The sequence below is a fragment of the Clarias gariepinus genome, chromosome 13, assembly GCF_024256425.1.
Source record: "Clarias gariepinus isolate MV-2021 ecotype Netherlands chromosome 13, CGAR_prim_01v2, whole genome shotgun sequence".
Taxonomy (NCBI): domain Eukaryota; kingdom Metazoa; phylum Chordata; class Actinopteri; order Siluriformes; family Clariidae; genus Clarias; species Clarias gariepinus.
Window position 1 is genome coordinate 6,513,786 of NC_071112.1, and position 19,145 is coordinate 6,532,930.

General features: G+C 39.1%; 1 protein-coding gene across 3 annotated transcripts; it reads left to right on the forward strand.

Annotated features, from left to right (window-relative positions):
- The first annotated feature begins 1,569 nt into the window (after window positions 1-1,569).
- Window positions 1,570-19,105, forward strand: phyhipla (phytanoyl-CoA 2-hydroxylase interacting protein-like a). Of its 3 annotated transcripts, none has more exons than XM_053509876.1 (5): window positions 1,570-1,762; window positions 13,528-13,718; window positions 14,968-15,142; window positions 16,164-16,281; window positions 17,057-19,105. In XM_053509876.1, the coding sequence occupies exons 1-5, from the start codon at window positions 1,669-1,671 to the stop codon at window positions 17,592-17,594; spliced, it is 1,116 nt and encodes a 371-aa protein (XP_053365851.1). In that variant the 5' UTR covers window positions 1,570-1,668; the 3' UTR covers window positions 17,595-19,105. The 3 variants fall into 3 exon arrangements, with proteins under 3 accessions (XP_053365851.1, XP_053365852.1, XP_053365853.1); XM_053509877.1 differs by lacking the exon at window positions 1,570-1,762 and adding an exon at window positions 12,933-13,009; XM_053509878.1 differs by lacking the exon at window positions 1,570-1,762 and adding an exon at window positions 12,997-13,086.
- The last annotated feature ends 40 nt before the right edge of the window (window positions 19,106-19,145 follow it).

Genomic DNA, 19,145 nt, shown 5'->3' on the forward strand with positions numbered 1-19,145 from the left:
CCATTTAAATAAAATGATGTGAGAAGCTGTAGCCAACAATTTCAGACATAAAGGTACCAAACTGTACTTTTCTTGTTGCTGAGGTGGTGACGTTACTACACATCTTAAGACTACATTAATTAGTAGACATCAAAGACTACTGCATTAAAACTTTATTTAGGTTAATCAAATGTAACATGTGTTAATGGAACCACCAGAGTTACAAAGAAGTAGCACACTCTGATCGGCTATAAGAAAACCACTATAATATTGGGTATAAGTAATGTGTCCCCCTTGTAAGCTCCAAAACACCCTTGACCTTTCGAGGCATGGACTCCACAGGACCTCTGAAGGTGTGCTGTGGTAGCTAGCACCAAGCCATCAGTAGCAGTTTCCTGTACGTCCTGTAAGTTGTGAGGTGGGGTCTCTATAGATCAGACTTATTTGTCTCACAGATGTTTAATCAGATTAAGATCTGGGAAGTTTAAAGGTCAGGTTATCACCTTGCCACTCTTTCCCCAGGTAAGCACTGCACATGCACCTGGATGTCCATGTGATAAAGAAAAATTGTATTCATCAAACCAGGCCACCTTTTTTATTACCCCATGGCCCAGTTCTGATGCCCATTTTAGGTAGTTTTAGTGAATGAATGAGAGAATCGACATGGGCACACTCTGACCAGTCTGTGACTTTATAGCTAGAATATACTTTTTCAGCGATTTATGCTACAGTAGTTCTTCTGTACGATTGGACCAGAAGGATCAGCCTTCAATTAGCTTTGGACGCCCATAAATCTGTTGCCCGTTCTCCGCTTGTCCTTACTTGAGCCACTTTTGGTAGGCACTATCCCCTGCATGCTGGGAACACCTCAGCAGACCTGATGTTTTGGAGATGCCCTGACTCAGCTCCCTAGCCCTCACAACTTTCCCCTTATCAAAGTCGCTCAGATTCTTGTGCTTGGTTATTTTTTCCTGATTTCAACACATAAACATACAGCACTAAACGTTGACTCACTCACACATCGTCTGTACCGCTTTATCCTGTATACAAGGTCACGGGGGCCTGGAGCCTATCCAAGGATCGACTTGGACTAGGAGGCACAAGATGGGGTACACCCTGGATGGAGTGCCAATCCATCGCAGGGCACACACTCACACACTCGAACAGGCAATTTGGGAACGCCAGTTATCCTTATCTGCATGTCTTTGGACTGTTGGAGGAAACCAGAGTACCTGGATGAAACCCCCCAATCGAACCCTGGTTTACTTGCTACCTAATATTATATCCTACCACTTCATAGGTGTGTCATTGATCAATGGTATTTATTTTACTTGTAAGTGGTGTTTATGGTATGGCTGATTGGTGTATATTAGGTAATTTGTAGTCAATAGTAATAATAATAATAATAATAATAATAACCACGTAGCGACACGTCACACACGTGTTAAACAAGCTTGGATGTATGCGAGGGGTGATCACGTGCAACTGACCTGCGCATTGGTTCATTTCATGCATGCAGTGACGAGAAGAGAGAGAGACACAGAGAGAGAGAGAGAGAGAGAGAGAGAGACACACACACACACACCCTCTCGGTCACTCCCTGTGTCGGTAGAAAACCCCGCACCGCACGCGCGGCACGCACCTTCAGATAAGAGCGCATTGCTGAGACGCAGACGCAGATCTGAGTGGATGATCATGGCGGTGCCGGGCCCGCTGAGCCCGCGGGAGGGCACGGTGACCAAGAACCTGAGCCTGGAGTCACTACAGCTCTGCGAGAGAGACGGTAAGGAGCGCGCGCATCATCAAACGCAGCGCACCATCAAACGCGCAGCGTCCTTTGAAGTCCTAGAGTCATCACCCGAGCCGCGAATCTTCATTTCTCTTTCTGTCTTCTTACTAATTCAAACACTGATTGAGATGTATATATATATATATATATATATATATATATATATATATATATATATATATATATATAATGTGTTGCATGATGTTTGCCGAGTCATCGCGTGATTTGCCTATAGATCACTGACCGGTGACACGACACGTGTGTCATTTCACATCCACGCCAACATAATTCTCACTGGATTTTGTTTGTTTGTTTTTATATACATTATGTTCCCTAAGATAACACATGTGCAGCATGTTTCAGCACCATGGACAGCCTTTTGCGCTCGCCGCCGCCAGACTGAGACAGAGACTGGGCGTTTTTCCCCTCATCATCATCATCACCATCATCATCATCATGGGTCATTTGCAGGCTCCTAAACTAAAAGACAAACGCCACGTGCATATAGCACTGCAAACGCGACTGATCTGCGTTTACTAGTAATCTGGGTGTGAATCACAAATGATCCTCCCTGTGTAAGGACCTTGGCATGCATTTACTGCAACAATGCGGTCAGTAGGTGTGTGTGTGTGTGTGTGTAAAACCAAGGGTTGCCAAGTTTAATTATATGCACCCTAGTTTAAATATATCTTGTATGAACAGTCAAGATCCAACTTGATAAAAACTATACAGAATTGATTTAAAAGAAGAAATAATACGGTTACTACTATTTTATCCATCTACAGTATCTATCTTGGTCTCTCTCTCTCTCTCTCTCTCTCTCTCAGACAGATACTGTAGATAGATACCAGCACTAATGGTAAGCTCTGTTGCCATGCACCTCCAAGGTTCGATTCCTGCCATGTGTGCATGGAGTTTGCATGTTCTCCCCATGCTTGCTGGTTTCCTCCCACAGTCCAAAGACATGCAGATTGGGCTAACTGGCATTCCCAAATTGCCCATAGTGTGTGAATGTTAAACGGAGGTCCCACCACACTCATAAAACAAGAATAAACACAATGGTAATCACCATTAGCCTAGGGTTAAAAAAAAAAAAGTGTTGGGCACCATATTATATACTGTACCAATTTTGTTGGTTATGTTTATCATGTCTGCAGATGATATCATTCAAAAATCATTCAGTATTTCCATACATAAATTATAAATTAATACAAATAAAAAAACATTACAGGAGTATAATGTACTTTACTTTATAATGTGCTATAACTCCTGTACTATATTTCTTCCTTTACATCCATGCATATATTCTCCTGTAATGTTACTTATTTATTTATTTTCAAGTTATATTGTATATGGAAATACTAAATAATTTTCTACGTAATTATGCATTGACATGATAAACATATATAACAAAATTGGTACAGCATATACTATGGTGCCTAAGACTTTTGCACAGTACTATACACACACACATTACCAGTTAGAAGTTTGGACACACCTTCCTACTCAATTTATTATTTACTTATTTTTTCAACATTGTATATTTATACTGAAGACTTTTAAATGATGACAGAACAAATATAGAATTATGTAATCAACAAAAACATGTTAAATAACCCGGAATATGTTTTATATTTTTAATTCTTCAAAGTAGCCACTTTTAGCTTTGGTGACAGCTTTGCACAGTCTTGGCATTCAGTCAGCCTCATAAGGTCGTCACCTGAAATGGGTTTCCAATAATCTTGAAGCTGTTCCCAGAGGTGTTGAGTACTTATTGGCTGCTTTTCCTTCACTTTCCGGGCCAATTCATTCCAATCCCTCTCAGTCGGATTTAGATCAGGTGATTGGGGAGGCCAGGTTATCTGATGCAGCACTTCATTACTTTCCTTCTTGGACAAATAGGTTACTTAACCTAGAAATGTGTTGTCATTGTCCTATTGGAAAACAAATGATGATCCCATTAAGTGCAATCCTGGATGCCCAAATAGGATGGCATGTCCCTGCAAAATGCTGTGGTAGCCATGCCGGTTAAGTGTCTTCTCAATTTTGTCACCAACAGTGTCACCAGCGTAGAACTCCCACACCATCACAGCTTTTTCTTTATGCTTTACAGTAGAAACCATGCATTCAGGAACATTTTCTCCACCCTTTGTACATTCTAACAAAGACATGCATAACAAAAAAAATCTCACTTTTGGACTCATTAGACCAAAGGACAGTTTTCAACTGATCTAATGCAATGCATTGGTTTTCTTTCTTTCTTTTTTTTGTTTTTTGCTTGTTGTTACTTTCTGTTAAAGTAATGGAACTATAAACAGTCTCCTTTATGATGAATTATGTCTGCCGCTTAAACTCAGAGAAGCATTTATGTGAGCTCTAACCTGAGACGCTGTACAGTAAATCAGTGGTTTCTTAGGCTGGTCATTCCACAGTAATAAGCCTATTCTCTGCAGCAGAGGTAGCTCTTGGTCTTCCTTTTTTGGGATAGTCTTCATTAACTTTTGACAAGACACACCTGTGAGCTGAAAACTTTTCCATGTGTATGTGGAACCTTGTGAATCTGATGAGAGAATGCCATGAGAATGCCAGGCTTTTTTTTTTTTTTTTTTACAGTTCCAAAATTGTTGCCAGGCTCACATGTGGAATTATTGCCATGTCACATGCTGCTAAATAAAAGATACCATGGTTAAACATAGGCTGAAACATTTACACTTCCAGCTGTTACTTTTATTACATGTATTGTTAGGTTATTTATTTATTTAGATTCTATGCATATCTAGGAGCACTCTGGTCATTTCACAAAGCTTTCCCAGAAAACTTAGGGTTAGGGTTAGGGTTAAAATGTCTAAAATCAAAAATATAATTACAAGCTGCTGCAGCTACCAGGGAATATGTTGGAATTAAAAGTTCACCAGACGGAAAGCTAAGTCGCGATTTGACTGCATGGCTTAGAGTTCAGCAGCTAAGTGGATGCTTCCAGGAAGATGTCCTTCTAAACATGCCAAGAGTCTTAAATTATTTAGACAAAGAGTAACAAAGCCAGTGATTCAGCATGAATCTGTGTTGATCTCCTGTGACCAAAATAATGTTTTAAAAGATTAGTGGTTTGTGCAATGTAGTTGAAACAGCTAATGTGGATTGGTTAAAAAAAAAAAAAAGCCTTGGCTGAATGTACGAGGGGTGTTCAAGTCAAACCGTGACTTTTGATTCTGCAGTGTAACAAAACACAGTTATAAGAGTAAAAACTCCCTTTATTTCTCTACTGGGACAGCATAAGACAGATTTTATAAGACAGATTTTTTTTTTTTTGTATGTGAACGCCCTGGCTGATGTATTGCTTTGACATAGCATTGCAGACCTGGTTGAGACTGAATTCCTTGTATGCTTTTAAGATAATGAACAAAAGAGAGCACCTACATATATGCTATAAGAATGTTTACGCATACACACTTGTTAATTTAGACATGCAAACTATGTTTTATTGTATTCTGTAAAAGCCTAAGGTTTACCCCAGTATTTACTTGTCTGTAATTAACACTGTGTGTTTGTGTGTTTAGAGCCGATCAGATCAGAACAGACCTCCTTCATGAACTCACTGTGTATCATCACACAGAATGACTTTCCTCTCAGTCTTTATTTATTCATCGTTATGGAGATACCATTCACACATGCCTGCCGGGTTCGCTTCTATTTGCATGACGTGACACATGCCTGGAATTTATTTTTGTCCGTTTAGCACTTGGTCCATCTGTTATGTACAAGGTGTAATGTGATAAACATACTGTACTTTAATTGATGGTTATGAACACAAGGCATCTGGTACACAAGCAGGATTTTGATATATATATATATATATATATGTATATATATATATATACACACACACCGTATCAGATGTTGAGATGTTAGAAGCTCAGGTAGGATAGTTATACCATTGGCTGCTGAGGTATCGATTTTGGATGGAAACTAAATATAGGATCATGAAAAGCGATTGGAGAAGTCGGAGAGGATCAGTTTTCTGAATTATTTTTTAATCTGTCTGTTAGTGATGGGTGGATCAATTCTAAAGTATTGATGCTTTTAATTATGCCTTTTTTTTATCCTAATTTAAAAACATTTCTTTTGGGTGCTCATTTTTAAGAATCAGAATATTAAATGAAATGTTAACATAGATAGATAGACAGACAGACAGACACTTTATTGATCCCAATAGATATCCATCCATCCACCTATGTAATCACCTCCTATTGTTGCTTCCATGTTAAAAACATAGATGATTAAGTTGTAACTTGTCTGTCAATTTAGATTTTTTTTCTTGAACATCTTTTGTGTGCATCTGTCTGTATTCGTCGTCTGTGCAGCTCTTCTACATCCTACACTGCCTGTCAGACAAAATTGTTCTGAGTTCCCAGACTGACTATGTACATTACCTGGGTCTGTTTAGCTACAAACACCTTGAACAAGTCTATGACTAATGATTTTAATCAGCTTACTTATTCTTTTAGGCAGCAGCTTTAGTGACGCACAAAGGTTTAACACAATTGCTAGTTTTTTTTCCACATATGATTAAAAAAAAAAAAAAAGAAAAACATTTGCTGCGGCAAAAAGTTTTTTGAACATTTATACTGAAGTAATATAAAACATTGACTCGAAGATCTTTTATGGATAAACTTTCCAGACGGAACCCATTCAGTTGCTCAGCGACGAAACAAAAGGAATTACTCAAGAGACGAGTATTGTCTCATCCACCTCATTCAAATAGTCTTTACAAAGATCTAATTGTTCAGAAAGTGGGCATTATGGTGATGTCCATCCATCTTCAAACGCTTATCAGGTCGCAGGAGTGGCAGTTCCAGCAGGGAACCCCAAACTTCCCTTTCCCCAGCCACCTCAGCTAACTCTTACTGAGGCGTTCCCAGGCCTGTGTGGAGATATACAGTAATCTCTCCATCTAGTCCTTGGTCTGCCCCATGGTCTCCTTCCAGCTGGACGTGCCAAGAACACCACCCTAAGGAGGCGTCCTGGTGACATACTGTACTTACTAGACGCACAAACCACCTTAACTGACTCCTTTCACACAGACCCGTGGTGGAAATCGAGTGCAAGGTGCCAACCATAATATGTTATTAACAATACAAAAGGAGGAGAGGAGTCAATCCATTAAATGAAAAGGCACAATTTAATATTTTTATTACTTTACTTTTAGAATAATTTCTTTACAATATTATATATATATATATATATATATATATATATATATATATATATATATATATATATATATATATATATATTATATATATTTATTTTAATAAAAAGCAAACAAGCTTGCCTTTTTCAGGATTTCTGCTTTTTTAGTAAGAGACTGTCCAAAGCCCTGATCCATCTGTTGCTGTGGGGGCCATGCTAATGTTATGCTAATGCTAGCACAATGACTCATCATGTTCTGTTTTGCTTCGTGAGGCAAGTGAAGTGTTTTTATCGCCCTTGTTGAAGAGCTCGTTTAAATCAGAATTAATTAGTGAAAGTGGACAGACATTGGACTGCAGGCAGTGTCGCCTCTGCTCAAGTGTTCCACATTTTCTCATGATCTGTACACAAAACTGTTATGTGCAGGAGAGAAAGTATGGTGTATTAGCCACAGTGAGAGAGATGCAGGATGTGGCATATCTGTCTCTCTGTTTTTGTTTCATCTATCTATCTATCTATCTATCTATCTATCTATCTATCTATCTATCCCAATATGTACAGTATGTATGTATGTACAGTCAGGTTCATAAATTTTAGAAAAAAAAAGAAATATGTTTTTGGTATTTGAAACGCTCAAGATGTGAGCGAATTCAAGAGTTTCACCTTCTATTCTAGGGGTTTGATAAAAGTGTAGCATTAACCGTTCAGGAACCCCATTTGGGGGCTCATAAATATTGGAACAAATGAACAGTTACAAACCTAGGGATTGCCTTTAATACTTGAATAAAAATCCTTTGCAGTGGATGACTGCCTGAGTTTCTTCCCTTGAGATGCTTTGTCAGGCCTTCAGTGGCTGCTAGTATGTGCATCTTTCTGCCTTCAGCCTTGACTGCAGTAAGTGAAAATCATGCTCCATTGGGTTAAGATCAGGTGACGGACTTGGCCAGTGAAAAATATCCCATTTCTTTGGCTTGGGTAACTTTCACTGTATGTTTTGTGTCATTATCCATCTGCAATATGAAGCGGGGTCCTATCAGTTTTGCAGCATTTGGCTGAATCTGAGCAGAGCAAATAGCCCTTATACACTCGAGAATTAATCCTGCCACTCTTATCTTTCTGTACACCTTTTATCCGCTTGATTAGTCATGAAGTAATGAGAGAACAGGCCACATCTGGCCATGCAACTGCTTGTCAGACATTTGTTCCATTATTTTTGAGACCCTAAAAATGGGTGTGAGTATGAAATTTCTAAATGGGTAATGCCCCACTTTTGTCACACCCCCTGCTGAAAGTTCTCTTTGCTCACACCTGAATGTTCTATTCCAAATACAATGTGGTAATTTGAGGCCAAATGCCAAAAAGTTAAGCCTTTATTTTTAACATATACATTACTTCACAGTAAAATATACGCACACCTTGCATATCCCAGCATAGCTGGGTTCAGGGTGCAGGGTCAGCCATGATACAGCACCCCGGGAGCAGATAGGGTTAAGGGCCATGCTCGAAGGCCCATTAGTGGCTAACCTGGGGAAGCTGGGGCTTGAACCTCCAACCTGCAGTAACTCAGTGTTCCAAAATTATCTTGTTCCAAAATTTATGAACCGGATTCTATCTCTCTACAGTATCTATTGATCTATCTATCTATCTGTCTGTCTGTTTATTGGTTCCTATATCAGTCTGTCTCTCAGGTCTGTGTGTATGGAGTTTGCATGTTTTTCCTGTGCTTGGAGGGTTTCCTCTGGGTACTCTGATTTTCTCTCACGGTCTAAAGACATGCAGGCTAGGCTAATTTGCAATCCCAAATTGCCCATAGTGAATATGTGAGTAAGAGTGTGTGTGCTTGTGCCCTACAATGGATTGGCAGCCTGTCCAGGGTGTACCCTGTCTAGTGGCCCGAGTACCCAAAGATAAGCCCCCGGCCTCCCGCAAACCTGTACAAGATTAGCGTTATAGACAGTAAGTGAGAGTGAACATGTTGGATTTTAACTACTTCTCATTCGGTTTCAATTATATTTTAGAGCAGAATTGTTCTGTACATTATAACAGTATACTGTCTGCATTTCATGGCTATGTTTCTGGAAATTAATAGTATTTATGACAACAATTTAAAAAATAATAATTTAATTCACCATTAAAAACTATAACCATGGCAACGCAGTTCATAAAACCTGTTTGTGTGTGTATATTCAGAACACATCGTGAAATTCAATCTTCCAAGCAAGCTGTACTGATTTAGAATCAGACCTGACCTTAAACCAGACAGGATTACAAGTAACTGTCTCTATGTCCTACATGCTGTGTTACATGTCCACCGGGAGGCGGCGTCTGGCCGTCAGCCATTTTGTAAATCCATTTTTTTCGGAAAATGAAAAGCAGTGACTTGTTCTTTTAGTCCCTACAGGACCTGCGTTCTGTGCACTGGGTTCATACCCAGAGATGAGAGCTGTGAGAGAGCATTGTGTGTGTGCAGTATGATATCTGTTGCAGTTTATTTTGTGGCATTGTGTTGCTTAGTGTTTTAAAACAATCAGTAACTCTCCAGGTGCATTAAATCACAAACTTCACATTTATAGTGTAAAAGCTCTTTTATTTTTTAAATGACTTTTGACTTATTCACTCCTTCGTTTGTTAATTTTTATTTCCTTATTATAATTTTTTTTATTAATTTAACTAACAACTATTTTAATGACCTTTTTTGTTTTGTTTTTCCCCTTATTTCTCCATTTTTTGTAAAGATTTGTAAATCCCTTAATTATTTCTTAGTTATTTTAACCATATATATATATATATATTTTTTTTTTTTATTGATTATTTCTTGTTTCTTTTTTGCTTAGAATTCTTTAAATGAAAAATAAGCAAAAATGTTTTCCTTCAGTAACACAAATTTCCATATTAATACAAATTTGGATGCTACTGTGATTTGCTTTTTCTAGCCTAAGGATTATAAGCCACAGATTTGTGAGTTTAGGAAAGACTGTGGCGGTACGGTGGCTTACTGGTTAGTACTGTCGCCCTGCACCACCAGATTCCCGGTACATTTCCCACCTCAGGTCTCTGTTCATGAAGTTTGCATGTTCTCCCTGTGCTTGGTGGTTTCATTTGGGTTCTCCAGTTTCCCAGTCTAAAAATATTTAGATCAGGCTAAATGGCATTTCCCAAATTGCCCATAGTGTGTAAATGAGCATGTAAGTTTGTGTACAGTATGTGTGTGCGACGGATTGGCACCCTGTCCAGGATGTACTCCGTCTTGTGCTCTAAATCTCCTGGGATAGGCTCCAGACCCCCCACGACCCTGTTTATAGGATAAAGTGGTGTATACAATGAGCGGGTAAGTGAGTCAGAGGTCTATTATGTGGTTTTAGAAAATTGAAAAGGGGGGTTTGGAGTGTTGCTAGGGTTTGGACAATATGTGGCCAGAGGTATGTGAACATCTGACCATTACAGCTATATGTTGCATATCTCCCCCAGACTATGGCCTCAAAATTGGAAGCACACAGACGTATAGAATGTCTCTATGTACTAAAGCACTAAAGTGGAACTAAGAGGCCCAAACCTGTTCCAGCATGACAGTGCACCTGTAAACAAAGCCATGCCCAAGAAGACAAGAGTGTCCTGCACAAAACCCTGACTGGAACTCAAGCCGACGAAAAAAACTTTTTCTGGAGCCCTAGTTTTATTCCTAGTAAATATGAAATGGGATGCTCAACATGTGCAGGCAGTAATGGGCAGATATCAATATTGTTTGGTAGTATAATTTATGCAAGCATTTTTTGTTGTAAATATTACATTTTCTCTGCCTGGTAGAATTTTCTTGCATGTTCAATTGCAAAACTGATTTGCACAATGCAATTTTCTTTTAAAGACTGAGCTTATAATAGAGATGTAAACTCTTTGTCATCTTTTTTTTAAACAAGTCTACTCTAATCCTATAATAAAGCAACCTTTCATTAAACCGTGTCAGAAATGAAGTTATGTAGAACTGACATTTCTTCAGGCATTTTCCAGAATCTACTGTGATCTCAGTTCACTGTAGCACTGTGTTCATCAGGAGAATGATTTACTTATCAGCTTGGCAGGTTGCCATAGAAACTACTGTGTGTGTGAATGAGAGAGAGCAAGAGAGAGAGAGAGAGAGAGAGGGAGAGCGCAGGTTGTGTGTTTTTGAGAGAGATTTCTTCCTTTGTTTAGAGGTTCAGCCATACAGAGACCACAAAGCCCCGAGTTCCTATTTAATCTCATCCATAAAGAACAGGTTTCTTATTATAAGTTTAAAATGTGTAAGCTTGTTTTAATAGCTGATAGCTGGAGCTGAACTCTGCAGGATTGCAGCTCTCTAAGACCGAACTTGCCCACCCCTGCTCTAGGTTGTTGATTTGGGGATCTAAGGATCCGGGTTTGAGCCTTGCCAGCGGTGGTTGCCACACCCCTCTCTCAGGTCTACCCAGCTACCAAATGCAGTGACGCTACCAAAGCTGGTTACAAAAATGGGAGGGCTGTGTCAGTCTCCACAAATTAAAGCTGAAAGTATTGACTTCACTCACATTTTGAGTGTTGCATTTTGAATCTAGTGCAGTGGTGCACAAAAACCAAAAAACATAGTTGTTCCAAGTTTAATTTTTGGTTTTCAGAATGTACATGATTTAAGGTCTTTAAACACCAGAGGCGAATGTCCAGAGCGATTTTTATTTATATATTTATTTATTTTCACGTCAGGAATAATTTTTTGAACCATTTAAAACATTTTACATCAACAGCAGAACATTGCTGTGAGAAAAGTAGCATTTGTCTGTTTTTTGTTTTTTTCACTCCTAGACGATTTTGTCATTTTTTTTATACGGATGACAAGATTTTTTTTTTACAATCTGACCAATCACAATGCATCTTGTTGGAATGTCACTCCAAAACATGTTTCAACAATGTTTCTTTCAGTTAATGCAGTTATTTGCAGTAAAAGAGCCTAAAATTACATCGACTACAAGGTAGAGCTTTGTTATGATAACAGTGTGTTTATACTCGACTTTTCTTGTTCTGTCTATTTATTGTATATATTGCACAGTTGGTTTGTTATGTGTGAGGTGTCAGTCAGTCAATCCTAATGACGAGCAATGTACTGTAAAGCATGACGTTACAGTTCATCACCATGTATCTGAGAATCACCACAGAGTACGTACTGTACGAGACATTTTCTGGTACTGTCCATGTTGAGTGTGTTTGGGTGTAGTAGAGTTACCATTCATGTTTGTTGCAGTTGAGGATACCTGAGAGATACCTGTGTGTGAAGAAAGAGGGAGGAGGGTGAGGATAATAAAGGACATGGCATCACTCGAGTGTCATTAGCAATGTTCTTTGCTAATTTTTTCAACAAAACAGTCTTTCCGTTAACGTGTGTGTGTGTGTTTGTGTGAAATTCAAATAAGAGAGTAGAAAGGTTTACTGTGTAAGATGAGAAAGGGGAGACGGAGGGGCTGATTCCTCCTCTCCGCTTCCTTTAGATTGACACACATACACACACAGTGCCTGCGCGCATCAACTGAGACACTTATCACTTATAAATTGTCGGGATTTATTTTTTGGAAAGGTAAAGTGCAGGTTAATTTGTGTTAATTATTTTTATGTATTTTTTTGGGATGCCGCGGAACGAATAATTTGAGTTTCCATTATTTCTTATGGGAAAATTTGCTGTGTTTTGGAATACTGGCCCGCTTCCGGAATGAATTATGCTCGGATTCCAAGGTTCTACTGTATATTTATTTTAATTTATTTAAAATGCTCTGGATTTTAGGGGCTAGTAAATAGAAATTGTCAAATAAAAAGTGTGTAACTACAGGACGTGATCTTATTAAAAAAACAGATCAGAACTGAGAGTAAGCTTAAGCACGTATACAGTATGCGATCACATGTTTAAGGGTGTGTGGCGGTGTACACCCGGGAGGGTATGTACTGATAAGCTTTTTGTGACTTTATCATTTGGACACACTGAGTCTTTTGAGGTGACAGTCTTAAGCCTACTCGATGTTGAAGACAGCGGACCGATTTTTTTTAATATTATGAGTAAGACTCGCTTTCTCCTAATACTACTCTCTGAAATACTGCTTGTCTAAATAACCCATGCTGGCATTTCTTTTTAGGTTAGGAATACTAACTGTGGGTTTGTGATTAGTGAAATGTTTCATGTGCTGTACGTGTATGATTACCTTAAACACGAAACGAAGCCGAATCTGTCATGATGTTCTTTGTTTGTTTGTAGCATGCAGTGGAGCGTCTAGTGAATAAGAGAGAGAGAAAGAAAGAGAGAGAAAAAATATAAATGAGAGAGAAAGGAAATATATAAATGAGAATTGCAGCTCTTTAGGTTACTGTCTTTATGCCTCATTATGAAAGAATTATGAAATTATGAAAGAAGTGTGTGTGTGTGCGTGTGTGTGTGTGCTGCTCCAAGGTTACTCCAGGAAATAAGAACTAAAAGCACAATAAGAAATGACCTTAGATAGATTCTGCAGTAGTGAAATTGTAAGTAACTGTGTGTGTATGTGTGTGTACTGGATGTGTGTGTGTGTGTATGTTTGTAGGTAAGGCGGAGGAGAGCGGCGTGGTGGAGATGGAGCTCCCTGTCCCTGTAAACATTCGGATCAGCAACATCACCTGCGACTCGTTTAAGATCTGCTGGGACATGGACCCTCGGACCAAAGAGAAGATCACACACTACTTCATCGACCTGAACAAGAAAGAGAACAAGAACTCCAACAAGTTCAAACACAAGGTCGGGCCGTGCTGATGTGTTAGAAAAGATCAAAACACACACACTTCTAAATATTAAAAACTTCATATTGCTCTTGTTTTCATTCAGTCATATTACAGCTTTCATACATCGTACATATTGCTCCTGGAATTCAAAAGTATTTACAGTGTAAAAAACTTCTGTGTATTTAGCCCGGCTTTGTACTTGATTTGAACTTGATTTTCTGATCTGCCTGTTCAGATTAAAAATGTCCTGTCTGTACGTTTACAGGATTTCCTTCTCAGTCGTTTTTACTGTAGTTGTGTTTTGACTACAGTACCATCTTTAATACACAGATTATAATTCAAACCAGAAAAAAATATATGGGATAGAAAATGCAGACTCTCAGTGCTGTCAACAGGGGTGTTTACTGTACATGACTTTAACACTGCACTAATAATGGGAATAATTGGCTGATCAGAAAAAACTGCTACTGTATATTTTAGAACAGTCTGAACCAGGTCCCAATAATACACTCATAAATCTAATAAACCTTGGACAGTTTCTAAAAACACTCACACCCTAAGTCTGGTTCATTTTGATCAGTGTGAACACAAGCGCACCAGGCTCAGGAACCAAAGGTGTTCTTGAGCACGGTATGGCAAACTCTGGCACAAATCGAATTAGATAAGAAAGCCAAATGTACCTGAACACAGAAGTGGACGGCTGTTTAAAACACAAATCATCAGTGCTGTCAGTTTACTCAAAAAAATTTCATGTTTATTTAGCACGCACCAATCTCATCCTCTGAACTACACAGCCATAGCTGCTTAAGTAGTAAGTAAAGGCATCACTCTTGACCCTTTTCTAAAATATCAATATTTTTAGGCAGAGCATGAGGATCGACTCCCTTGTTCTCGTCTCCTCTTTGTGTTTAATGGGGCCTGCAAACCAACTAGGTACATACTGCCACCTGCTGTATCAAATAGAAAAAAATTCACAAGTGAACTATGTGAACACTGGCCAGCGAGGGAGTAGGGAGGGGGAAGCAATCGTTCCTGGGCATTTTACAAATCAGTCGTGCCTAATGTAAAAGTGCCCTTAATGTCTGGAGACTGCTGAGTGATTAGTTCATATTGTCACATGATCACTCATTGAACTCTTTCCATATGTGTTCAGTAACATATGATGTTTTTTGGTTGCTTAGAACAGCTGTAATAGAACGTAATTCCAACCTAGAAATCAATCTACTGTAACGCTTCATTCAGAATTTCTTTCTCCCCCTATTTAGGATGTACCCACTAAACTGGTTGCCAAGGCCGTGCCGTTGCCGATGACAGTGCGAGGCCACTGGTTCCTGAGCCCAAGAACTGAGTACACGGTTGCCGTGCAAACAGCGGCCAAGCAGGGCGATGGGGACTACACTGTGTCTGAATGGAGCGATATTGTGGAGTTCTGCACTGCAGGTAATCCAAATTTACCTCTGCTTCATCTGTCTTTATTTACATCGATCCTAAAAAACGTTTTAGCTCAAAAGCTTAAAACACCTCGCTGATAACCTCATCCAGTCTGATCCAAATGAGAAACATCAACAGCAAAGGCACAAACAAACAAAACCAAAACCAGATGTTTTCCCATTAACTTTAACAAATAAAAAAAATACAACACAAAATTCTTAAAAGATGATGGATAATTAAAAAGCCTGTATAAGTGAAAGTCTATAAATCTAACATCTATACCTTTTATATAGGTGCCACCTTGTGAACACATTTATTGCTTGTGTATAATTTTAGAAAGCCATATTCTTAACTTGCACTGTAAGGCATGCTGTTATAAAACATTATAGAGTAATAATACAACATTTCTGTTAACATCCCAAAGCTGATTATTTTCCAATAACGGCATCTGTGATGCTATGTAACAACAGACCATGCTGCGACACACAAATGCTCCACGGCAGGAAGAAAGGCGAAACGCCATCACCCTGCAATAGGTTCAATCTAAACTCATCAGACCACATGACCTTTTCTATTGCTCCAAAGTCCAATATTTATGCTATCTAACAAACTGAAGCCTTTTTTGTGATGAGTCTCACTAACAAATGGTCTTCTTATGGACACACAGTCCTGTAACTTCTCACACTGTGTATGTATGTATGTATGTAAATGCTATTACTTTCACTATTAAACATAGCTCTGGTTTTTATTGTTGTTTTTTTTACCATACAACTTAAAAAAAAAACTTTTAAAAAAGTGTTTAAGCCCTTAATTCTCATTTATAATTTTATTTTACCGAATTTCTTTCACAAAGAACTATCCTTCCAGGTTTTGATGTGTTTAATGTATTCCTAACCCAGGTCCAATAATTTCAAATTTTCTTCTTTTCTTCTTCTAGCCCAATAATTTGACCGTTCAGAAATGGTGCCTTTTATTTATAGACATTGTAGATAACAGATTAGAATGTGTCTCTTTTTGTTTTTTTTCATAGATTACTCCCCTGTGCATCTGAATCAGCTGCTTCAGAAGGCTGAGGTCATCGTTGGCAGGATGCTCCCTTTCTCCGTCTTCTACCGCAATCAGAACCAGGAGTACTTTGACTACTGCAGGTGAGGAACCGGGAACCATAAATTACACACTTCAAAATAAACCATGATACACTGATGTTGGGTTGTCATGTGGTTTACCGAGAGGCTTTACACCTACGTGCTGTACTTTTAGTAACACACTAAGATGGGTAAGAAGAAAAACAAGCTATTTACAGGAAGAATACATCAATCTGCTCATATGCCTTATATTGAAATGAATGATAAACGTAATAGGAACGCTGGAAGAGGTACGTCTCAAAATGCTAAGCAGTCTGGGCTGAGCTTTTTTTGTTTTCAGAACGGCATGAGAAAAAGAGCCAAAATGTCTTAAATCCAAATGTTTTAAAAAATGTTTTTTTTTTTTTATTAATTATTGGGATGAAAAGATGTTTCGGGCCCAGAGATGTCCAATTAGCTTGTGTCTAGTTCAGGTTTGTCAGCAATCTTCCCAAGACACTATGTTGGTTTTAACTTTACAAGTATGTATATGAATACAGTATAATATTCTTCTATTACTAATGATTGATATGATAAAGGTCCTGTAAATGTTTGGAAATGCTCCGGAAGACAGAAGTGTGTGTGTGTGTGTGTAACATAAGACATGAAAAGAAAGGGAATAATAATAAACACCTTTTTATAAATTTTATTTCATGATAAAAAAAACGAACAAAAAACTCTTGGTGCTTACAGTGAATATTATATACATTATCGTCCAGATTTTTGGAAAAATAAAGTCAAATAAAAAAAATCCACTAAAAGGTTTTTTTTTTCTTGTCTCTTTCTGTCTCTGTTTCAGGGATGTGCAAGGTGGCCGGATGCTCCCCTCGGTGAAAGACAACAGCGGAAGTCACGGCTCTCCACTAAGCGGCAAAGTTGAGGGCATCTTCTTCAGCTGCAATACGGAGTTTAACACAGGTGAGCCGCCGCAGGACTCTCCGTACGGTCGCTACCGCTTCCAAATAAGCGCTGATGAGTTGTTTGGACCCAACACGCGCGTCTACTTCGGTGACTTTTACTGCATGTACACGGCGTACCACTACGTGATCCTGGTGCTGGCGCCACGTGGCTCTCCTGGGGACATCTACTGCAGTGAGAGGCTGCCTGAGCTCGACGTCACCAACAACCGCTTCCTGACCCGCACATGCGGTGAAGATGGGCGTGTGGAGTTCCGCCATGCGCAGGATGTCATTCTTGAGATAATCTATACAGATCCTGTAGAGCTGAACCGCGGCACCGTGGCCCAGATCAGCGGCCATCAGCTCATGAGCATGTCCACCATCAACGCCAAGAAGGACCCGAGCTGCAAGACGTGCAACATCAGCGTGGGACGCTAATGCTCAGCTGGGACTTACTATCCAACTGTGTCCAATAGGAAGAACTCCTATATGAGCATGTATGCTAACTACCCAATCCTCTGACAACACCTCAAGACCTGCAAACATTAGCGTGGGATGCTAAAACTTGTGTACAAACCGCTAACTAATATTTACACGAACTGAGCTGTCTCTAAATCATCAGATTTTAAAAACTCTGATAGCTACACCCACCGTGCCATCCTAAAACATCAGCATGGGGTGCCAAGACTTACTGTACACACAAGCTCAGTCTGAACTTGCTAAGCAACAGTGTGTAGATGCATAAAAACGCTTCAAGAAGACCGCTAGATGACTCCAAGAAGAGTTTCTACTGTGTGCGCGCGCATGTGTGTGTGTGTTTGTGTGTGCTTAGATCTCACTATCCTGGACCTGCATCATCAGCACATGAAGCTTAATCTGGCTAACATGCAAAACATAAACTCCAGTAACCAATCCTTCGATCCTACACCAGAAACAAAAGAAAAAACTTGGCTTCAAAAAAATTCAAAAAGAAAAGCAAAAAGTACCTTATTCTCTACATGACTGAAGAGACGTTTCCTGTCCTCACTGCTGTAAACTTTTGGATATTACAGTACAAACAGAGAAATGTTCCTGCATTCGCAGTGTGTAAGACCGTCAAAGGCAAGAATTCTATCATGATTTCTTATACTAAAAAAAAAGAAAACTCTTCTCCTCAAAATTTACTTATAATGGAAGTCTCAGAGCAGCAGGTATAGGGGAGTAAACAAATAGCGGATTGTGAATTTAACTAATTAAAAATAAATTATCTGATAAGGTTTGTTTTGCATAACTGCGACAACCCTAATCGCAAACCCTTAAGCTCTAATCGAGCGTTAGCTTAGCTCTCCTGATACTCCTTAGATTGTTGCTAATATCTTATCTGAACAGTCAGGTCTCCGCCATAAGTTTCCTGAACAGCGGGTTGACCCGGCTTGCTTACAAACCACTTTCTCAATACTGCCCCTGTTTGTTCATCCTAATTCAGTAATCAGGTTTTTTGCTCTTCAGTACAAAGAACCAAGTGAGACATTTCTTGCCTATGTAATCTCACACATGCTGCACGTGCTAAAAAAGCTAGAGTCCACCTTTCTACAAAAACAAAGAAAGGTCCCAGTTTCCATTTACACCTGAATGCTGCTGAGGATTTTGATAAAGATGGAAAAACAACTGGCGGTGATGACTACTTCAGGGCTAAGCTTATATTTGGAAGATCTGAACCATGGTCTAAACTTGTCATGCAGGACACTCTTCATCCAGAAAATCATCCATGTATGCTAACATCTGACAAGAAAACATCTCGGAAGAGATCACAGACACATCCTTAATTTCAAGCCCCAATTCATCGGCTGACTTTTTAGGGACTAGTTTTGTTTAGTTTTTTTACACAGAGCTCTCATCACAGTTTTCCTTTAAGAAAAGTCTTTGCTTTCAATTTGGTTTCTTATGGTGGTGTTTTCTTTTCCAGAAAGAGCAGCATGTATATTTGTGCACTGAGTGTATGTCAGAGAT